The sequence below is a fragment of the Erigeron canadensis genome, chromosome 2 (assembly GCF_010389155.1).
Source record: "Erigeron canadensis isolate Cc75 chromosome 2, C_canadensis_v1, whole genome shotgun sequence".
Taxonomy (NCBI): Eukaryota; Viridiplantae; Streptophyta; class Magnoliopsida; order Asterales; family Asteraceae; genus Erigeron; species Erigeron canadensis.
In genome coordinates, this window is record NC_057762.1 from 25,734,984 (window position 1) to 25,752,325 (window position 17,342).

Genomic DNA, 17,342 nt, shown 5'->3' on the forward strand with positions numbered 1-17,342 from the left:
CTCATGGCTCTCGGCTCTAGCAAGCAAATCCGCAAAGGATGGTGCGGGTCTAGCATTTTGAATTGCGATAGAAAAGGTTTCAAAAGAAGGACCTAAGCCACAAAGAAACCAGTGTAGTTGATCACTATCATCTACGGGATGCCCAACAGCAGCAAGCTGATCACAAAGGGTTTTGAATAACCGGCCATATTCGGCAAGAGATTTAGTGCCCTTTTGAATGAGTCGAAGCTGATCACGGATGGTGTGAACCCTTTCAATGGAGGAGTTACCATAGGCGGCCTCTAGGGCTGACCAGATTTGTCGGGCAGTGGACATACCGACAATCAATGTATCGGCTTCCTCGGATAAAGAGGCATGAAGGATAATAACCGTTTTTTGATCAGCCAAGGTCCATGCCAGGGTTGTCAACAGTTTTATCAGCCACCGTACGAGTAGCGGGGGGAGCAGTAGCGGTTCCATCAACATGACTGAGAAGGTTTTGATACGAGAGAATATGGGTGATTTGATTTTTCCATAACAAGTAATTGGAGGATCCAAGTTTGATGGTTAACATATGAATGATGGTTAACAAGGTTTTGAGTTATTATTTTTGTATCAATTTGTAGACACCTAGAAATGAGATATTTTCTACAGCATCGGATTTGATAATTTTGGGTGGATTTTTTTTTCTCTTTTACACATACACATCGTCTTCTCTCTTATGACTACGATTTGTTCATATAACTAGTTTAAGACAAACAATAGTAAGAGTCGCGTGTCTGTGGAAGTTGAATATTTTTATTCCAATGTAGGTAACAAAACGTGTTATATTGACATTGGATCATAATGTTGTGTAGTGATGGTTGCTAATGAATAATCTTTTTGGTACACTTAAAGCTACATGTATAGAATTTGCATGTTCCAGTTGACGCCTCTATCTTCCATCTAATTATTTTATAAGATACATGCTTGAGCTGTGAATTAAAATTAAATTTGGTTTATCTTTAAGATATAACTCCACAGTTTTTTTCCTTGTGTGCGCCTGAAACTAATACTAATACTGATCTTCTTTGTGCCTTACAGCATTGTGCCATAGCACTTGTTTCAGCCGGATTAGATGATATTTTTCGGGGATTGCATCCACCTCTCTTTGAAGAGTATGTTACACTTGGTTCTTTTGTTTTTCTTCAGTATCACATACATCTTCCGAGTATATGCCTTACTACTAGTGCTTCTCCCCACATCTACACATATGCAATTTTTTGTTATGCTTGTTTGTTTTTGTTTAATTTTACTGTAGTCTATGTAAGACTTAGGGGCTGTTAGTCTAGTAGTTATTTCAATTCCATGAGTGTAGGCTTAGCACTTATCCCCTTTTGGTAATAAAATTCAGTATCACTGAAACGACTAATTCTGTTATTCTGGTTAATTGGTGTTTGAAATTGAAAGGAAAAAAAGGAGTAAAAGTGTTAAAGTATAGATTTAGTAAAGACTAGTTCCAAAACCCCCAAATCAAATCAGGGCTTTTTTTATTTTCTTGTTCCCCATATTAAATCAAATCGGTTTTGGAACGACCGACCATGTCAAATAAGATGAAGAAGACGACGTGGTGTGGTATGTATCTAAAATTAAACGAGGGTCCGGTGATGGTGGATGAGATTCTTACAATAGAATCTGATCTGCTCCGTCGCTTTTACGAGTCTGAATTTCACGGCGAGCTCTCTCTCAAAATAAAAAACATCTATAAAAAAGTAGTAATCGAATTCTGTAAGAAATGCGCAGAGATCAGAATCCAGCATAAGGATGATAATGACGAAAAAGTCCTCCAAAACAAGTTGAAGGATTTCGATTCCCATTTTATCAAACAGTTCAATCAGAGTGACGATGAGAATGCTATTCTTTATCTTATGGATGTACTATTACTATTACTTACACATCTTCTTTTATATTTAATGTTATTAATTGATGTTCTAATTTTGTTGTTGTTTGATTTTTGTTTTATGTTTAGGCTGCTTGCAAGTTGGAGATCAACAGGCTGTTGGAGCTGCTGTTGGACTTCGTTGCTGAGTGCTCACATAATGACTCGAATTAAACCTCAAGATATCGACAGGTTCTTCTTCATACATTATAATGATAGTGATCGCTTGCTTAACTCGATGAAAAACATCATTGGTATCACCCGTTGGGTTTTGAAATACGAGTAATAAAATCATGTGAGTATCAATATGTTTGAGTCTCTCACTCGTCTAAACTGAATGGAGGGTGTCTTGTGGTTTTGGTGGTGTTTAGTTTATAAGCTTTTATTCTAGTGTTTGAATTAGCTTTTGGTTTAAGAAAGGAAGGCTTTAGGCTTTGTTATAAAAGTTTTGTTTTTTGGCTTATACAAACCCAAAAGCATAAGCCAAAATAGCTTAAACGAACACTATACTGTATTGGCTTTTATTGTTCTAATATAAACTAGGCGGCCTAGGCCAAACACCCCCCTGGATTTTACTTTTTTTTTTTTCTTTCTAAAAAGCTAGTTTCATTGATAACAAAACATATGTATACTACTCCTGGTTGTGACGATGGTCGCACTAATTATAAACGATTCTTTTAGGGGGTGTTTGGATAACCTATGTTATATTTTCAGCTTATTATTAATTTATTATGGTTATTAAGAATAATAGAATGTCACATATTTTAATCATTAATTAAGAACAGATATAGTGGAGGATAGATATGTAAATTTACATATGGTGCTTCAAATAAGTAAATAACTAAAGGGATTAGTACCCCATAAACTTTACAAGAATTGTCATGTTGTGTATCGAACTTCAATCTCGTGCATTGTATGTAATGAACTTTCAAATCATGTGCATTGTATGTATTTGACCAATCAAAACTTGACAAATGACAGCTTATATAGTTGTCACATATACTCGGATACATAAAATGCACATAATTTGAAAGTTCATTACATACAATACACGAGATTGAAGTTCGATACACATTATGACAATTCGTGTAAAGTTGTTTACATTCTAAAATACTAATCCCATAACTAAATCCCGAGAACCTTTTCTTGAATCCTTCTTGCATCGTACTTGGTTTGAAAATGTTATTCATGTCTATAGAAAGATTTAATTCTTTCAAGGTCATAAGTTTTTTTCTGTCTTAAGTAGAATCAGAACGCAGTTTTTTTACATGTAAAGGTAAACCTGTTTATATATCAATATTGTGGAAGACGTTATTAAGAACTATAACTCATAGAAAATGACTTTGGACGTTACTTTTATTAATTTTTTTACATAATACATGTGATGCCTATCTTCAAAAACTTTATTAAGATGGTTTGCCTTTTTGGTTAACCATTTAAAACTTAGAAAAAGCACCCACTTGATAGGGCAAATGGCATTGGCAATGGCGACTCCACTTGACTAAAATTAAATTAATTTCTCCTCTATTCCCATCTAGATCCTTGACTTCAATTCCTTCCCTATTATAGATAGATCTGATCATCACATAAAACATCATATCACAAAAATCACACACCAACAAAACCATGTCACTTCAGCTGCACTTCCAACTTATCTAGCCATCAACAAACTAAGCTAGCTAGCACACAATTAATGACTTCCAACGACCAAGGCAATTCTCACACATTTCATTGGCAAGACGACGACTTAGATGATGTTAACTTCCAGATACAAGGCAGCACACTTTTATACATCATAGTTCTCTTTACTATAATCATCATTATATGTACATGTTTCTATATATATTCTCGTTATGTAGCTCATACTAGCTCTGCTTCTTTTGCCATTTCTGGGGTTTCTTTGACGCCATTATCTCAACAACCACAAGTTGGTGGTCTTGATGCTGCCACGATCAACAACTTGCCAATCATTGTCTACCAACAAGGTGCCAATGAAACGTCGTCGTCGGAATGTAGTATTTGTCTTGGAGTTTTTGAAGACGGTGATAAGTTAAAAGAGTTGCCAAGTTGTTCACATTGTTATCATTGTGAGTGTGTTGACAAGTGGTTGATTACACATTCGAGTTGTCCTATTTGCAGAACTTCTGTACGAGTCGTCGACGACTCACCGCCTGTTTGACTCGGTTGTATTCATTTAAATTCCTTTTGTTAATTATTTTTTATTTTTTAAAGAAGTATTCTTATTAGTTAAATTGTTTGGGTCACCCGAGATGATTGAGGAAAGATTCGTCCATGTGCATATGATTCATCTTTTAAAGTTACAACATTTTATTTTTAATTTTTTCATCAAAAATGATACGGCGATTAAGTAAGCCTATGAACATGATTAAAAATTGAGTGATAATTACATGAATGATTAGTGGTTAACTTTCATAGAATAAGTTTTTTTTTACGCTTGAATACTTATCGTGTCATGCGTCAACATCAAAATATTTAACAAGTTTGTAGCTAGACTATCTACTAGTCATGTGTATTATATCAGAACCAAGATTGAAAATAGGCCGTAAGACAAAAGTTTTTATCTCTAGTATTGTATCGGTGTAAATTAATAATAATACATATTTTTAACAATTTTTTGCTGTTCGTCTATTTCTACAATTTTTAAGGGTTTTTGGCACTTTGATAATAATCATTAATTATTTATTCACAAAAATGTCTTTATGAGTTGTATTGTTTGGAAGCTTGTGAAAGTTTAGATTTAATTACATTAACAAGTGTTATACTTTTATTTGACCTCTAACATCAATTAAATATACATTATTTTTTTTTAAAGAAAATACACTACATACATTCATCAATCTGTAGCCGAAGCTACACGCGGTTATGATGTATGTGTTTCTGCCTATGTATTTACTCATCTTACATTGTTGTGAATTTAGACTATTATCACCTTGTTCATTTTATTTTACATTATTGTAAAACGACTCGTATGATTATTTTTGAATGCCACATTCAGCTTGGTTCCGCTAATTTTATCTCAACAATATTTTTAAAAAATATCTTCTCTTGGGGATATACTTAGGTTAGAACAAATTAAAAATTATGATAATATAACCACTAAAATATGATTAATGATAACTGAGTTTATAACAATCAACAATCTTATGTTATTGAGTTACACAAATTATTTTCCATATGCGCGATGCTCCTTCCTTTTCCTTACTATACATATGGGTTCTGGATCGAACTTTCAAAGTTTTATATTGGGCTGTTTTTTTTTTTTTTTTTAGCATTAATATTGGGCTGTTCTATACTACATGAGTTTTCTATATGTATTTGATTTTTGTTTGTTGTTGGTTGGATGAGTTTTCCTTTCTACAGTATATCTTTAGGTGAATAAGATGTTATTCATAAAAAAAAATTTAAGTTTGGTATCTATTCGACGAGAGGTTTTCAAACGCATCTGGTTACGATAACGTATGCTAGATCTCTAGATATTTTATGGATATTTCAGACTTTTTATGATCATTTATTGTGACATAAGTCACATGACTCGTATGATAAATATTCTTTATTGTAATTGTAATCACAGGATTTCATGTCAACTTACTTTAAGATATCTTATCTATGTCTATATTTATTTTCTACAACTAAAACATGATTCATTCGAGAAAATTTGGTACGTTACCTTCAAGGCCGGCATAAGCTTTTTTGGGCTCTAAGCGGGACTAATTTTGAGGACCTCCCTTAAAAGTCTCTAACAATAATTTAGTTAGTTCTACAAGAGACCAATTTTAAAACTTTTGTCAATGATTTTGATTCATGTCACTGTCATATTTGATCGCTAATTAGATCACATGCATAACAATGAGGAATCTGTTATTATTATTGATGTTTTCATGTGTCTTCTTTGAAACCCATCACCCACATATATACATATGCATATAAAGATTTGTAAATACAAATAAAACTCATATCAGAAATCAATAAAAAAAAAAAAGTACCTAACGATCAAAACATACGAAACAAAAATAGAGTTAAAATCATTATACATAGTAAATAAAGCCAAGTAAAAACTTTAGTATATACTTAGTAGTATATACATAATAAAAAAAAGGATTGTTGACCTTAATATATACTCAGTAGTATAAGCATAGTAAATATCCATTCCGTTAAAATTTGGGGGCCTTAACTAAGTGTGGGTCTTAGGTACCTGCCTAGCCCACCACACCTATTAAGCCGGCACTGGTTACCTTACGCTTAATTGGACGCAAAGTGGCATTATTTAGTTAGTTAATTTTCATTTTTACAGTTTTTTTTATTATTGATAATAAATTAATTATAGTAATCAATATATAAGTTTAATATTTCTTTATTTATTTAAATCATTTTTTTATAACTCACGAACCATGTTAGCAACATAGTTCATAACTGCGACTACGATTAAATAAGAAAGCATAACCATATCATGGACATGATCCATAATTTAATATCACTATTTTTTTAAGTACATTATCCACCACATCAGTATATTTTATGTTAGCCTTCCAACCAATAGATATCGGTTCGTTGTTGTTTCATGTATTGTGATTACGATCAACGACCCTAACAGATTTAATGCATTTAAACCAAATTAAATTTTAAATTTGTTCCCACAAATGTAAATCTATGATTCTCTTAAGAGTTAAGTCTTACCATTAATATAGATATAGATTGATATATCATATATGAAAAAAATGCATCTTAAATGTTTGATGGATTAAACTTTATATTATGACATGGAATGAAAACGCAATTCTATTTTTTTTTTCATACTAACTTATGTTATTTGCGTTTTTGGCTCGTGGGCTGGAATGTAAACCCAAAATCTTCTTTGGCCCATAAACTATTGATATATGTTTGAACCTCCTTTGCTATCATACGCTTCATGATGGACATCAAACACGTGTCATCAATGCCCGCAATCCACTTGTCGTCCTTATCATCATTCAGCGCCACTTCCACGACCTTGTTCTCCGCTTGACCTTCAACTACCATCATCTCTCCGGGAGGCATAAGACTCAATAATGTCTCTGGCCCATTTGAGTCCACTAATACAACCGGGCTATGTCTTTTTGACCCAGTTTCATCTGACTGAATTGACTCATTTGACACATCACCAAATGAACGTTTAGTGCTGGCTGAGTTTGACCCTGCCCGATGCCTAAGTGTAGAATTCCAATGGTTCTTTATAGCATTATCAGTTCGCCCACGAAGAAGCCTAGAGATAGTGGCCCATTTGTTGCCATGAACCTCATGGGCTCGAATTATAACATCATCTTCTTGTGGAGTAAATGGGCCATGTTCCACGTTTGGGCTAAGCTGGTTACACCATCTTAGGCGACAAGACTTGCCAGAACGGCCAGGGATGCCGCAACTAATAGAGGACCAGTTGCGCGCACCGTGCTTTCCCACTAGCGACACAAGGGTGGCGTCCTCTTTTGGGCTCCAAGAACCCTTGATCTTGTTGTTTTGACTACTTTCGTCATCCTTTTCCGCCATATGAGAAACTTATTAAAGATTGTTGTGAACAAAACAATAGATGAAAGTTTGTTTAATAAAACTGAAAATGTAATTGAAACAGTAGAGGGATTTAAGGGGTTAAAAAAGGATGTTAACCGTTTTGAAAAGGAGTGAGTTATTGGCATGAACCGTAAACTGCTCGCCCATGGAATGAACGCCTATAACATAATTTTATAAGTTAGTTAGTTTTGCCATCCATATATATTTAGCAACTGAATTACTACGAGAACTGTTGTTTCAACATTCTATATATGCATGAATGCATCTATATTTGTTCCATTAAGAAAACTCGATATCAAGTTCAAAATATCATAAACAACAATTGTAGTTTGCATATAATAGTTCTAGCTGGTAAGTTTACAACAATTATAGTTAGCGTAGAATATTTCTAACTAGTAAGTTTATTAGTCCGCGTGTTGCAGGGCTTCAACTATCGTGTTTATTTTTGTATTCATTATACTACTCAGTGCCGGCTTGATAATAATGTTGGATAAGGCACGGGCCTAAGGCCCGTCAACTACTAAGAGACCTCCAAAACTTCGAACAGTTGCGCTATGTCTATATGGATGTTTTTTTAGAAAGGTAATAAATTAATACTCCTAAGTTAATCTAAAAATTAGCTGCCTTTGATATTTGTGAGCATTTACCTCACTCTTTTGAAAGTCAAAGTTCCATTACTCACCTAGAGTAATTCAAAATGTGGCTATCGGTTTATCATAATTGTAACATTCAATTTTATATCTCCTGTTTCTCTAATGTTTTAGCTCCCTAATCTCTCAACTCTTCAAAGTTTATAAAAAGTATCGTGATTATACCTTTCTCTTCAAGCAACAACTACTTTCACACTGCTTTTATATATTCGCGATGATGCATGTACCTTTCTTTTTTGCTTTGTTTGTTTACGTTTATGTTTAGCTAGGCCCCCAAAATTGATCTCGCTTAAGGCCCTAAAAGGCTTAAGCCGACACTGATACTACTCATAAATCAAAAATTAAAATGAGATGGCAACCACGATCAAAATTTAACATAAAATTAAAAAGACCAAACATGCAGGGTGAACGACATCTAGAAAGGAGGCCGTATACAGATTTATTTTATTGTATTAAAAACAATACAACCATTTTGTGTTTATATGTTTTCGCTATTTTAGATAACTTATATAAAATCTAGAACTGGTTAAGAAAAAAAAATTAAATAAAAAACCCTATGATAAACTTACTAGTTATAAGAACGCAACAAAATAAAAATTGTTATTGTTTATAACAAAAGAAAAATATTGTTATTGTTCTATCATATCTCAATTTTACTCCATTGTCTATAATGACAACTCATTTGAATGTTTAACTTTTAAGGATAAAGTTTAAAATTAATAATATACTTTTGAAAATGAACACTTCAGTTAATGCAGATATTAAATAAAATAGAAAGATTAATATAAATAACTCTTTTTTATTATATTTTTAAAAGAAAAAAATTACTCTAATAATCATCATCAAGTATCTCAGAAAACATTATAAAAGAATATATTTTAAGTTTTTTTAACTAATCAACATCAAAATAGAAAAATAAATCTATCTTAATTTTTTTATAAAATAAATTACCCCTTCAATAAATTTATACCTCATCTTACTATATTATAAAGGATTTTAGATCTTTTTTGTCTTAAAGATTTTGAAATGTTTAAAATGTTCTTAGTATATCAACATTTTTAACAACTAAAATACATAGTCTATTGAAAATAAACTTAATAAATTAATTTACAACATTTATCCTTCAACTCTTAAAAAGACTACATTATCCCCATTTACGTCAACAACCTAAATCTCTCGTCGCTGTCATCACCAGTCGCCACCACCACACCACCACTGCCTCTACTCGCCACCGCATCGCGTGTATAGATATGGTAACTTTAATTTATATGGTACGAGAAAATTTTGATAAGCTAAACTAGGGACTTACTTGCATCATTGGAATAGTAACCGAATAATTTTCTTTGTTATATGAGGAAATTTTTAGGTCCTTTCGTCGAAATAATTCTCATTTTCAAGTGAAATTTCTCGGTCAATACTTCAACTTATCAAAACGAACAAATTACTTGGTCGGGTGAGAAAATTTCTTGGACCAATTTCTTTCAAAATACTTTCAGGTACGTCAAGAAAAAGGGTAATTTGGCAGAAAAATTCCACTTATATCAATTTTGCCCATTAAGCATACTGCAGGTTTTGGGTTAGATGTGGCAGGAGAATTTTGTAAAAGTCAAAACTTTTAATTTAAGTCAAATTCAAATTTTGACAAAAGAAATTTTTTTCAAAATTCCAAATTCAATTTAATGGAAGGTAAAAGATGAATGATTTTTTTTCTAACAGCTTCGTCAATTGTTTCGACAAGATACCTAAGCAATAAACCAACTAGTACAAATTACATGAAAGATGACGGGCTCATTACCTATACATGCCATGAGATAGATCACATGATTTCCTTTTTTTCACAACAACCAAAACCATGCGAAACCAAAAGCTTTTAAAATTCTTTTAAATTTGGACGGTTGATGAACACGTGTATTAGATGAAACAATATTCAAATATATGAATATCCATACGAACATATTAATGTATTTAACCCAAAGACTTGCTAGATCTTGGATTACATTATTTGTGAACATGTTTAAAGATATAACCATACTCAAAAATGCAATTTAATACCTTAGTGTTATGCAGATCTATCCTTATCTAACAACATTACATTCCATTTTCCGGTAAACTTTAAACCAACACACAAGCCACTATCCATTTAAGGCTCCCACTTAAAACAAATGTTTATATTTAGGGTGTTTGTGTGATAATGATTCCATTTCGGTTAGTTGAGTCTTCAGGTGTTACATAAGAGGCGGGGGTACTCGACCCTTGGTAATCCCCAAATATTGGGAGCCTAGAGTGGTTTTCTCTTAATGCCTACTCACCATTGGATGTAACGGGATTCGATTAAAACAACTTATTACCGTCGTCTGAGTTAATTTCCCATTTTTGGATGGCGGAGAAAGTTTCCTTCAACAATCACCTTTGTAAAAACATTGTAGTTGTTTAAACTATTGGGAAAATCTATTATGCAGTTGATTGCAAAATTAATAGATTAAGTCACATACACAGTGATACAGATCAAACGAATGATTGCTATATACAAAAATGTTCCATGATTTTCAGAATAACTACATCAAAAAATTATGTAGTCAACATCATCCAAACCAAGCCCTAAATTATTTTAAAATATCGATGTCATCCAAGAACCAAAAGCATAGCCAGATAAAGGTAAATCGTGATCATAGCCAATAAAATTTGAAATATGATAAATTAACATCAAAAAAGCAACTAGGATTGATCAGTGGTTGAAGCTTTTGCTTATGGAGATAGAAATTATGGGTTCGATCCTCATGTCAAGCAAGGCTGAAGGTCTTCCTATACATTTGGTAGACCTGAAAGCAGTCTATTTACCTTTGTTAGGGGTAAAGTTGCCTACACCACAACGTCCCCCATATACCGTCAAAGTCGATATTGAGACTAGAACCCGTAGAAGATGTCATTGGGAGTTATTTTATGAATAACCATCAAAGCCAATAACTTAAACTCTAAGTCATACAATTAATAAACGTCACAAACGTCTCTCCCATTACATAAAACCCTAGGGGAAACAATAGACATGAAATAATAAATTCAAAACACTTGTAATCAACCTAAAAAATTAAACACACAACCAAAAAGAACAACTACTATTGACCACCACAATTTATCATCAACGATTTATTTTTCACACGATCATGAACCATATATATTTTCTTCATCGACGATCATCGGTGTCATAATTCGGGGAGCAAAAGAACCTTTGTCGCTTGCTTTTGATACGACAGTTTGATGATGTTGTCCAAGAAGAAGATGAAACAATTCTACCTAGTATTAATTTAAGAGAGTGTTTCAATGTTGTAATTTCATCACTATTTGTATAATTCGTGACACAAAAGATGAAGTTGCATTTTATCCTGCCACCCAAGCAAGTCATATCAGCTTGGACCATGTTTAATCTTAGGCTATTGAAGGCATGCTTGATCTCTGAAAATAATTCAGGACGATCTTCACAACAAATGGAAGCCTTGATGAGAGCATCGTTACAAGGACCCGGGGTAGATACAAGATCGATAATTACTTCATCTAATTCGGTTGGGAAGTTAAACACTTTGCTTAGTTCCATAGCTTCCGACTTCAAGTCTTTGACGTGTTGAACAACTTTCCCTAATAGTGTGGCCTTGTCCATCTAGGTACACAAGCATTTACGTTAACCTTAATTACATGTTTCAATATGCTAGCTAATATCATCTATATCTACCGGCTGTAATAACCTTCTAACAAAAAAAAAGATCTAGCAACAAAAATGAGAAACTTAGAGCACATCCTAGCTTTTAGTAGCAAGAAGTTTTGTATAATTGTACATTATATTTAGATAATTTTGATGTCTATTGACTTGATCGATTAAAAAACCTCACTTTTGTTTGCAACATTTCTCATTGCATAAACATGTATCCACGATGTAAGTTGAGTAATTTGGAAAATAGTTTTGGTTCAAAATCTAAAGATTGTCTTACATATAGGACTTAATATCGGGATCATTGATGAGAAACAAGAAGGTCATTCATTACTACCTTATCGGAGTTGGAGACAAGTTTCCTTAGAGTAGCAAGATGTGCATTAATCCTGTCTCTACGACGCTTTTCGGCTTCACTATGGTTCTTGGAAGCACTTGCCACTTTGCCATCTTCTTCACATTCACCACCACCATTATGATCAAAATCACTACTCATCATCACTTGATGAACACTTGGTGTTAGAAAAGCATGATTCCAATTGCCAAATTGATTAATTGAAACACCATAATCTTCTTGTGTCCTAGAAGACCAAACAAGGTCATCCATTATGAATGAAACAATAAGTTACAAGTGAATGGATGATTAATGGTATTGAGATATATGAAGGTGAATGGTGAGGGTTTGTTCTCCAATAGAAAATCATGTTCTTTTTCTTTGGAGGAGTTATCCAAAAGTCACCTCACCACTTTGATTAAATGGTATCATTTCTGAAAGAATTGAATAAGTCTAAGCCGCAAAGCAACTTAAATGATTATTGCATGACAAAAAGAAATTGATCGATTTGGGGAAAACAACAGTCCATGGATCCAAGAAAGATTTTTGTCACTTACTCTACTGTTAATACATATATTCTTTGAGATCATATCTTTTCTATTCCTTATTATTTTTTCATGTTAGTAAGATGACGAACCCAAATTTGATTTCATAAAAAAAGGTATATAAATTTCTGTCGTGTTGTGGTGTTGGTAAAAAAAAAAAAGTCACCTTTTATGTTTTGTGTTGGGAGTATATTACATAAACCGTCTTTATTTTTTACTATCATCTCTCGTTTAATTTTTAATGACAAGTGTTGGAAAACATACATAAAACAAAACTAAATTGAACTTTCTTCACTTTATTGTAAAGAGAAGATCATGGGTTAAAAGTAAAGTTTTTGAGTTGGAGCATGTTATATGAAGATGGAGTATTGGCACATCAAATTTCACTTTCAATAATTATGATTCTTATAGCACTTACATTGGTCATTGGTGGGCCTTCAATATCAATGTCTATTCTTACTTTACATTCAAAAAATGTTTAAATTTACTTACTGGTTCAATATAGGATAGAATCCTCAACGGATAGAGATATCATATATAGTTGAAAACAACTTTATCAGTAAAGTTGAAGAGCTCTTGAACTTAAGATTAAAATGGTCACGATTCAAAGATGATTTTTTTATCTTAACCATTGATTTTGATCCAATTGTCAAAATTTCCAACTTTACTAGTACAACCTTAGAGGATCTCAATCCTCAACTTATAGTCTTCTTATAACATCATATGGTTTTTAAAACACGAAATTATGAATTCATTTATAGTGATCAAAATCTTAATCAAAAATCATATTTTTTTTATGGAAAATGATTGATGTGCCTAAAATATGGGCCTAAAAGTATGCCTAATGAGGAGGGATTGACACATGGCAAATCTAATGGTAAAGATCATGAAAGAGAATATGTGGAATCCATGTGTCAAAATTTAAATGTATTAAGCATACTTTTAGGCACATTATTAGGCATATTTATCATTATCCTTTTTTTATATGTAAGTGGTACTAAATTTGACACCAAAGTAACATATGTATATTTTTTTTAAGGTCATATATGTTAGATGTGTTCAAAGATGTAGATGGTAAAGTTGTTTGATACAGTATATAGAAAAGATTAAATTATACTGTAATTATAAAGATCTTCAAGAAATCAGTTAGATTTGAATGTGGACCAATTCCATAATTCTCATGGACCCAGAACTTATTTGATGGAAATATAGGCCATGCCATGTTTTCTTTTGTTGTCATTCTACTTTTGTTGTTGCATTACGACTATCTGTCTTATTGATAAAATCGAAGGTAAGTGTGGATATATAGCATTAATTAGGTAGCCTAATGATAACAAAATCAAATAAGTATTAATTAATTTACCTTTTGTTAAGTTAGGTATATAGTTGTTATTTGGGGAACTTGAAACTTAAAGAAATTACTGTATGTTAGATAAAAAGTAAAATGCTTCCCTAGTTAGACATAGAGATTTCCCTAAAAACATACCGTTAAATAGAAAAGGTTAAGTAATTAAAACTCATTTCAACATTTCAATTAGATTATAGAATTGAAGCTATAAAATAGCCATATAGCTTCATGATTAATTGTCTTAATTTAGATTAAGAACTCCTAAACTATTGATATAGTCATTATCTTGTTTTAATTTGTACTAAATAATACCAACTTAGCAATATTTTTTCTGAAAACATTTTGATTATTTGCGCTTACATTTGGGGAAGACGTGCGCGGCACGTCGCAGGTGTTGTATTATTGGCTAAATGAGGGGGGGGGGGGGGGGGGGGGGGGGGGGGGGTGGTAAATATTTTCAAACAAAGGAAGAATACGAGTTAATTCAACATTGCTTAAAACTTTATATTAAAATGACAAACGAGTATCTTATTTTCTGCACTAACTGCTATCATGAATAGATAAAGAGTATATAATAGTAAATGTTGAATGAAAAAATTGGTAGTGGAAAAGAGTAGCTTTCACACTGAAAATATAATATCTTGGTTAGACCATATGTATCTAAGTCAAAAGACTCATTCATCCCCATAACTTAATGGAAAAATATCATACATTTAGTCGTCTCATTACACCGAGCAAAAAGCCAAAGTGACATATGAAATTTGACATCACAAGTTTATCACTGTTTGTTAATTGAAAATAAGAAAAACAAAAGGCATTATGAAATATGTTTGCGTCTCTATATATAGTTCCATCATTGATAGTAAGAACTAAGAACTAAGAAGGGAAAAAACAAACTCAATGATATCAGTAAAGCAATAAGAAAAAGTTAAATAATGATCTTCATATACACAAATGTCATTGTATGAATCTGACATAAGAAGCGGTACACATATGACTATTTGGGCACTAAAGATTCTTTGATCCACAATAAGATTTCTATGCGAGCATGATATATGTGACTCGTAATGTGTCTTTTTCGTTAATGTCATCTTTGTATGTTTGTGCCTTGTTTGGAACAAAATCAATTAGGATTATGGACAAACCTCTAATTCTGATCCATATTATATGACATCTTTGGAACAAAAACTATCAAATTAAGGTTATGTCTAGCGCAATTTTCTCAAATAACTTGAACTTGGTGATCTAAAGTTTCGAGTTTGGATTCAATATCTGTAATATGCCTATGAGGTTTCCTTTTCCTTCTTCTTCATTATTTTTGTGTAATCGTTGAATCACAAACGAGAAACGAGATGATTCTCCTAAGAGTTTGCATCTTTGTTAATCTCTTTGTGTTCTTCTTACAATACAGTGTGTATAAATTTTGTTCTTATTTTATGAAAGAATCCTGATTGTTATATATTTTGTTTATTTGCACCCAAATTCATCCTCTGTCATCCCACTTTTTACAAAGTTAATTATCTTTGCATATTGTATTGTTGGCCTTCTTGAAGGCCATATATATATGGATGTTATGCGTGAATGTAAATTTATGTTTTGAATAAATCTTTGTCAAAATTCTAAATAACCAACTCCAATGTGGTTATGGTTTACATCATTATGACATCGTTACAATATGTCTTGGGTTTGAATCCTGCTAGATACAATCTTAGAGTGGCCAAGGAAAAGTTTAAAAACAATCACGAGATATCCGAGTTAGGCAGCGATCATCTAAATTGAAAAAAAAATGTCTTGTCGTGATAAAAATATTGGTTTGTTAGAAAAGCAAATCATCTGAAAGTTATAGCATGCAATAGGTAAATCTTCCATAGTCAAAATGATTAAAAGTCACCCAAACACTATATCCTCGCTTTTTTCTCAAACATTTGAGTGCATTTCTTTTATATATGGTCCCCTTGCTTAAATAAAAAAGTAATGATATATTCTTGAATCGATAAGCCTAAACAAGTTTTATCAACTGATGAATTATCAATATCTAAATTCTACAACATCAATTTTATAAACTAACGCACTTTCGGCGAATTACCGAAAAGACACTAAAATTACATGAAATATTTGGGGCAGATTTGCCATAAGTTCCAGACTATACTATATTTTCTACTACGACATTTAATGTAAAAATAAGAAAAAGAAACAATTTCACGAAAAATCTCTAGACTGGGCATAGTCACTCCTTTGAAAACAACATTGTTCCGATACTTCCATATTACCCACCACCAAATAGATAAAATGGCTTCAATAATATTCTTGGCTTTCTTTGTTAGTTGCGTCCCCAATATTTGGTCTAAACACTCACTTGGGTCCCCATCTGGTATTGCAATTTGAAGCCATGTCGACATCATTATACGTATCTCGGTTGACACAATGCAATCCTTGAAAATATGACTCACTGTTTCTGCACTCATATTACAAAGAGGACAACATATAGAAGTGATCTCCATACCTCTAATACTAAGGTTGAGCCTTGTAGGGAGACGGTCCAGTGGGTTTTGTAATCTCCAAATGGTAAGATCGAGAGATCTAAGTGTTGTCTAATATCTCTTACCGGAAAAAAAGTGTTACCATTGAGGTTCCAGTACCATGAATCCGGATTTGCAATCAATGTTACTGCCTGTAAGTTATTTATCAGCTCCTCTAGTTGAGATTCCTCACGGCCGCCCCTTATGCCCCTTCCCCAGTTCCAAGTCCATGAATGTTCAGAGAAGCGATCAGATAGTAAGCAATTCGGCTGAGTTTCAAGAGCAAATAAACGGGGGTACCTGTTAGCTAAAGATACTCCTCCAAGCCAAGTATCAGTCCAAAATCTAGTACTTCGCCCATCCCCGACCTGACGAGTAATAACTGAATGAGGTATAGAGTGTTGATCGTGAATAATTGCAAAAGCCGAACAAATCTTGGACCATAATCCACCTTTTCTTACTTGAAAGGAAAGTGCACTATCGATACCGTGGATGGATAAATAACTCTCGCCCAAAGAGTATTTGGGTTAGTGAGAAAACGCCATCTCCATTTGTATAAAAGAGCAAAATTAAATGTTTTGAGGCTACCTATACTTAATCCTCCAACAGATTTTTCCGCCAAAACCATTGGCCATTTGACCCAAGCTATTTTCTTCGATTCACCATTACTTCCCCAGAAAAACTTTACTCTCATCCCTTCAAGTTTAGACAGTATAGTGGCTGGTGCACGAAAAATGGAGAAATAGTAGATACCAAGGGATCCTAGGATCGAGGTAATAAGGGTCAT

General features: G+C 32.9%; 2 protein-coding genes and 1 pseudogene across 2 annotated transcripts; 1 reads left to right on the forward strand and 2 right to left on the reverse strand.

Moving 5' to 3' along the window:
* Positions 1-463: 463 nt before the first annotated feature.
* LOC122587962 (RING-H2 finger protein ATL66-like) lies at positions 464-4,076 on the forward strand. The gene is made up of 4 exons (XM_043760113.1): positions 464-475; positions 1,063-1,150; positions 1,988-2,038; positions 3,757-4,076. The coding sequence occupies exons 1-4, from the start codon at positions 464-466 to the stop codon at positions 4,074-4,076; spliced, it is 471 nt and encodes a 156-aa protein (XP_043616048.1).
* Positions 4,077-6,721: 2,645 nt separating this feature from the next.
* On the reverse strand, positions 6,722-7,438 carry LOC122587963 (transcription factor MYB1-like). The gene has a single exon (XM_043760114.1). It carries the CDS (start codon positions 7,436-7,438, stop codon positions 6,722-6,724), a length of 717 nt encoding a protein of 238 aa, XP_043616049.1.
* Positions 7,439-11,180: 3,742 nt separating this feature from the next.
* Positions 11,181-17,342, reverse strand: LOC122587964 (annotated as a pseudogene).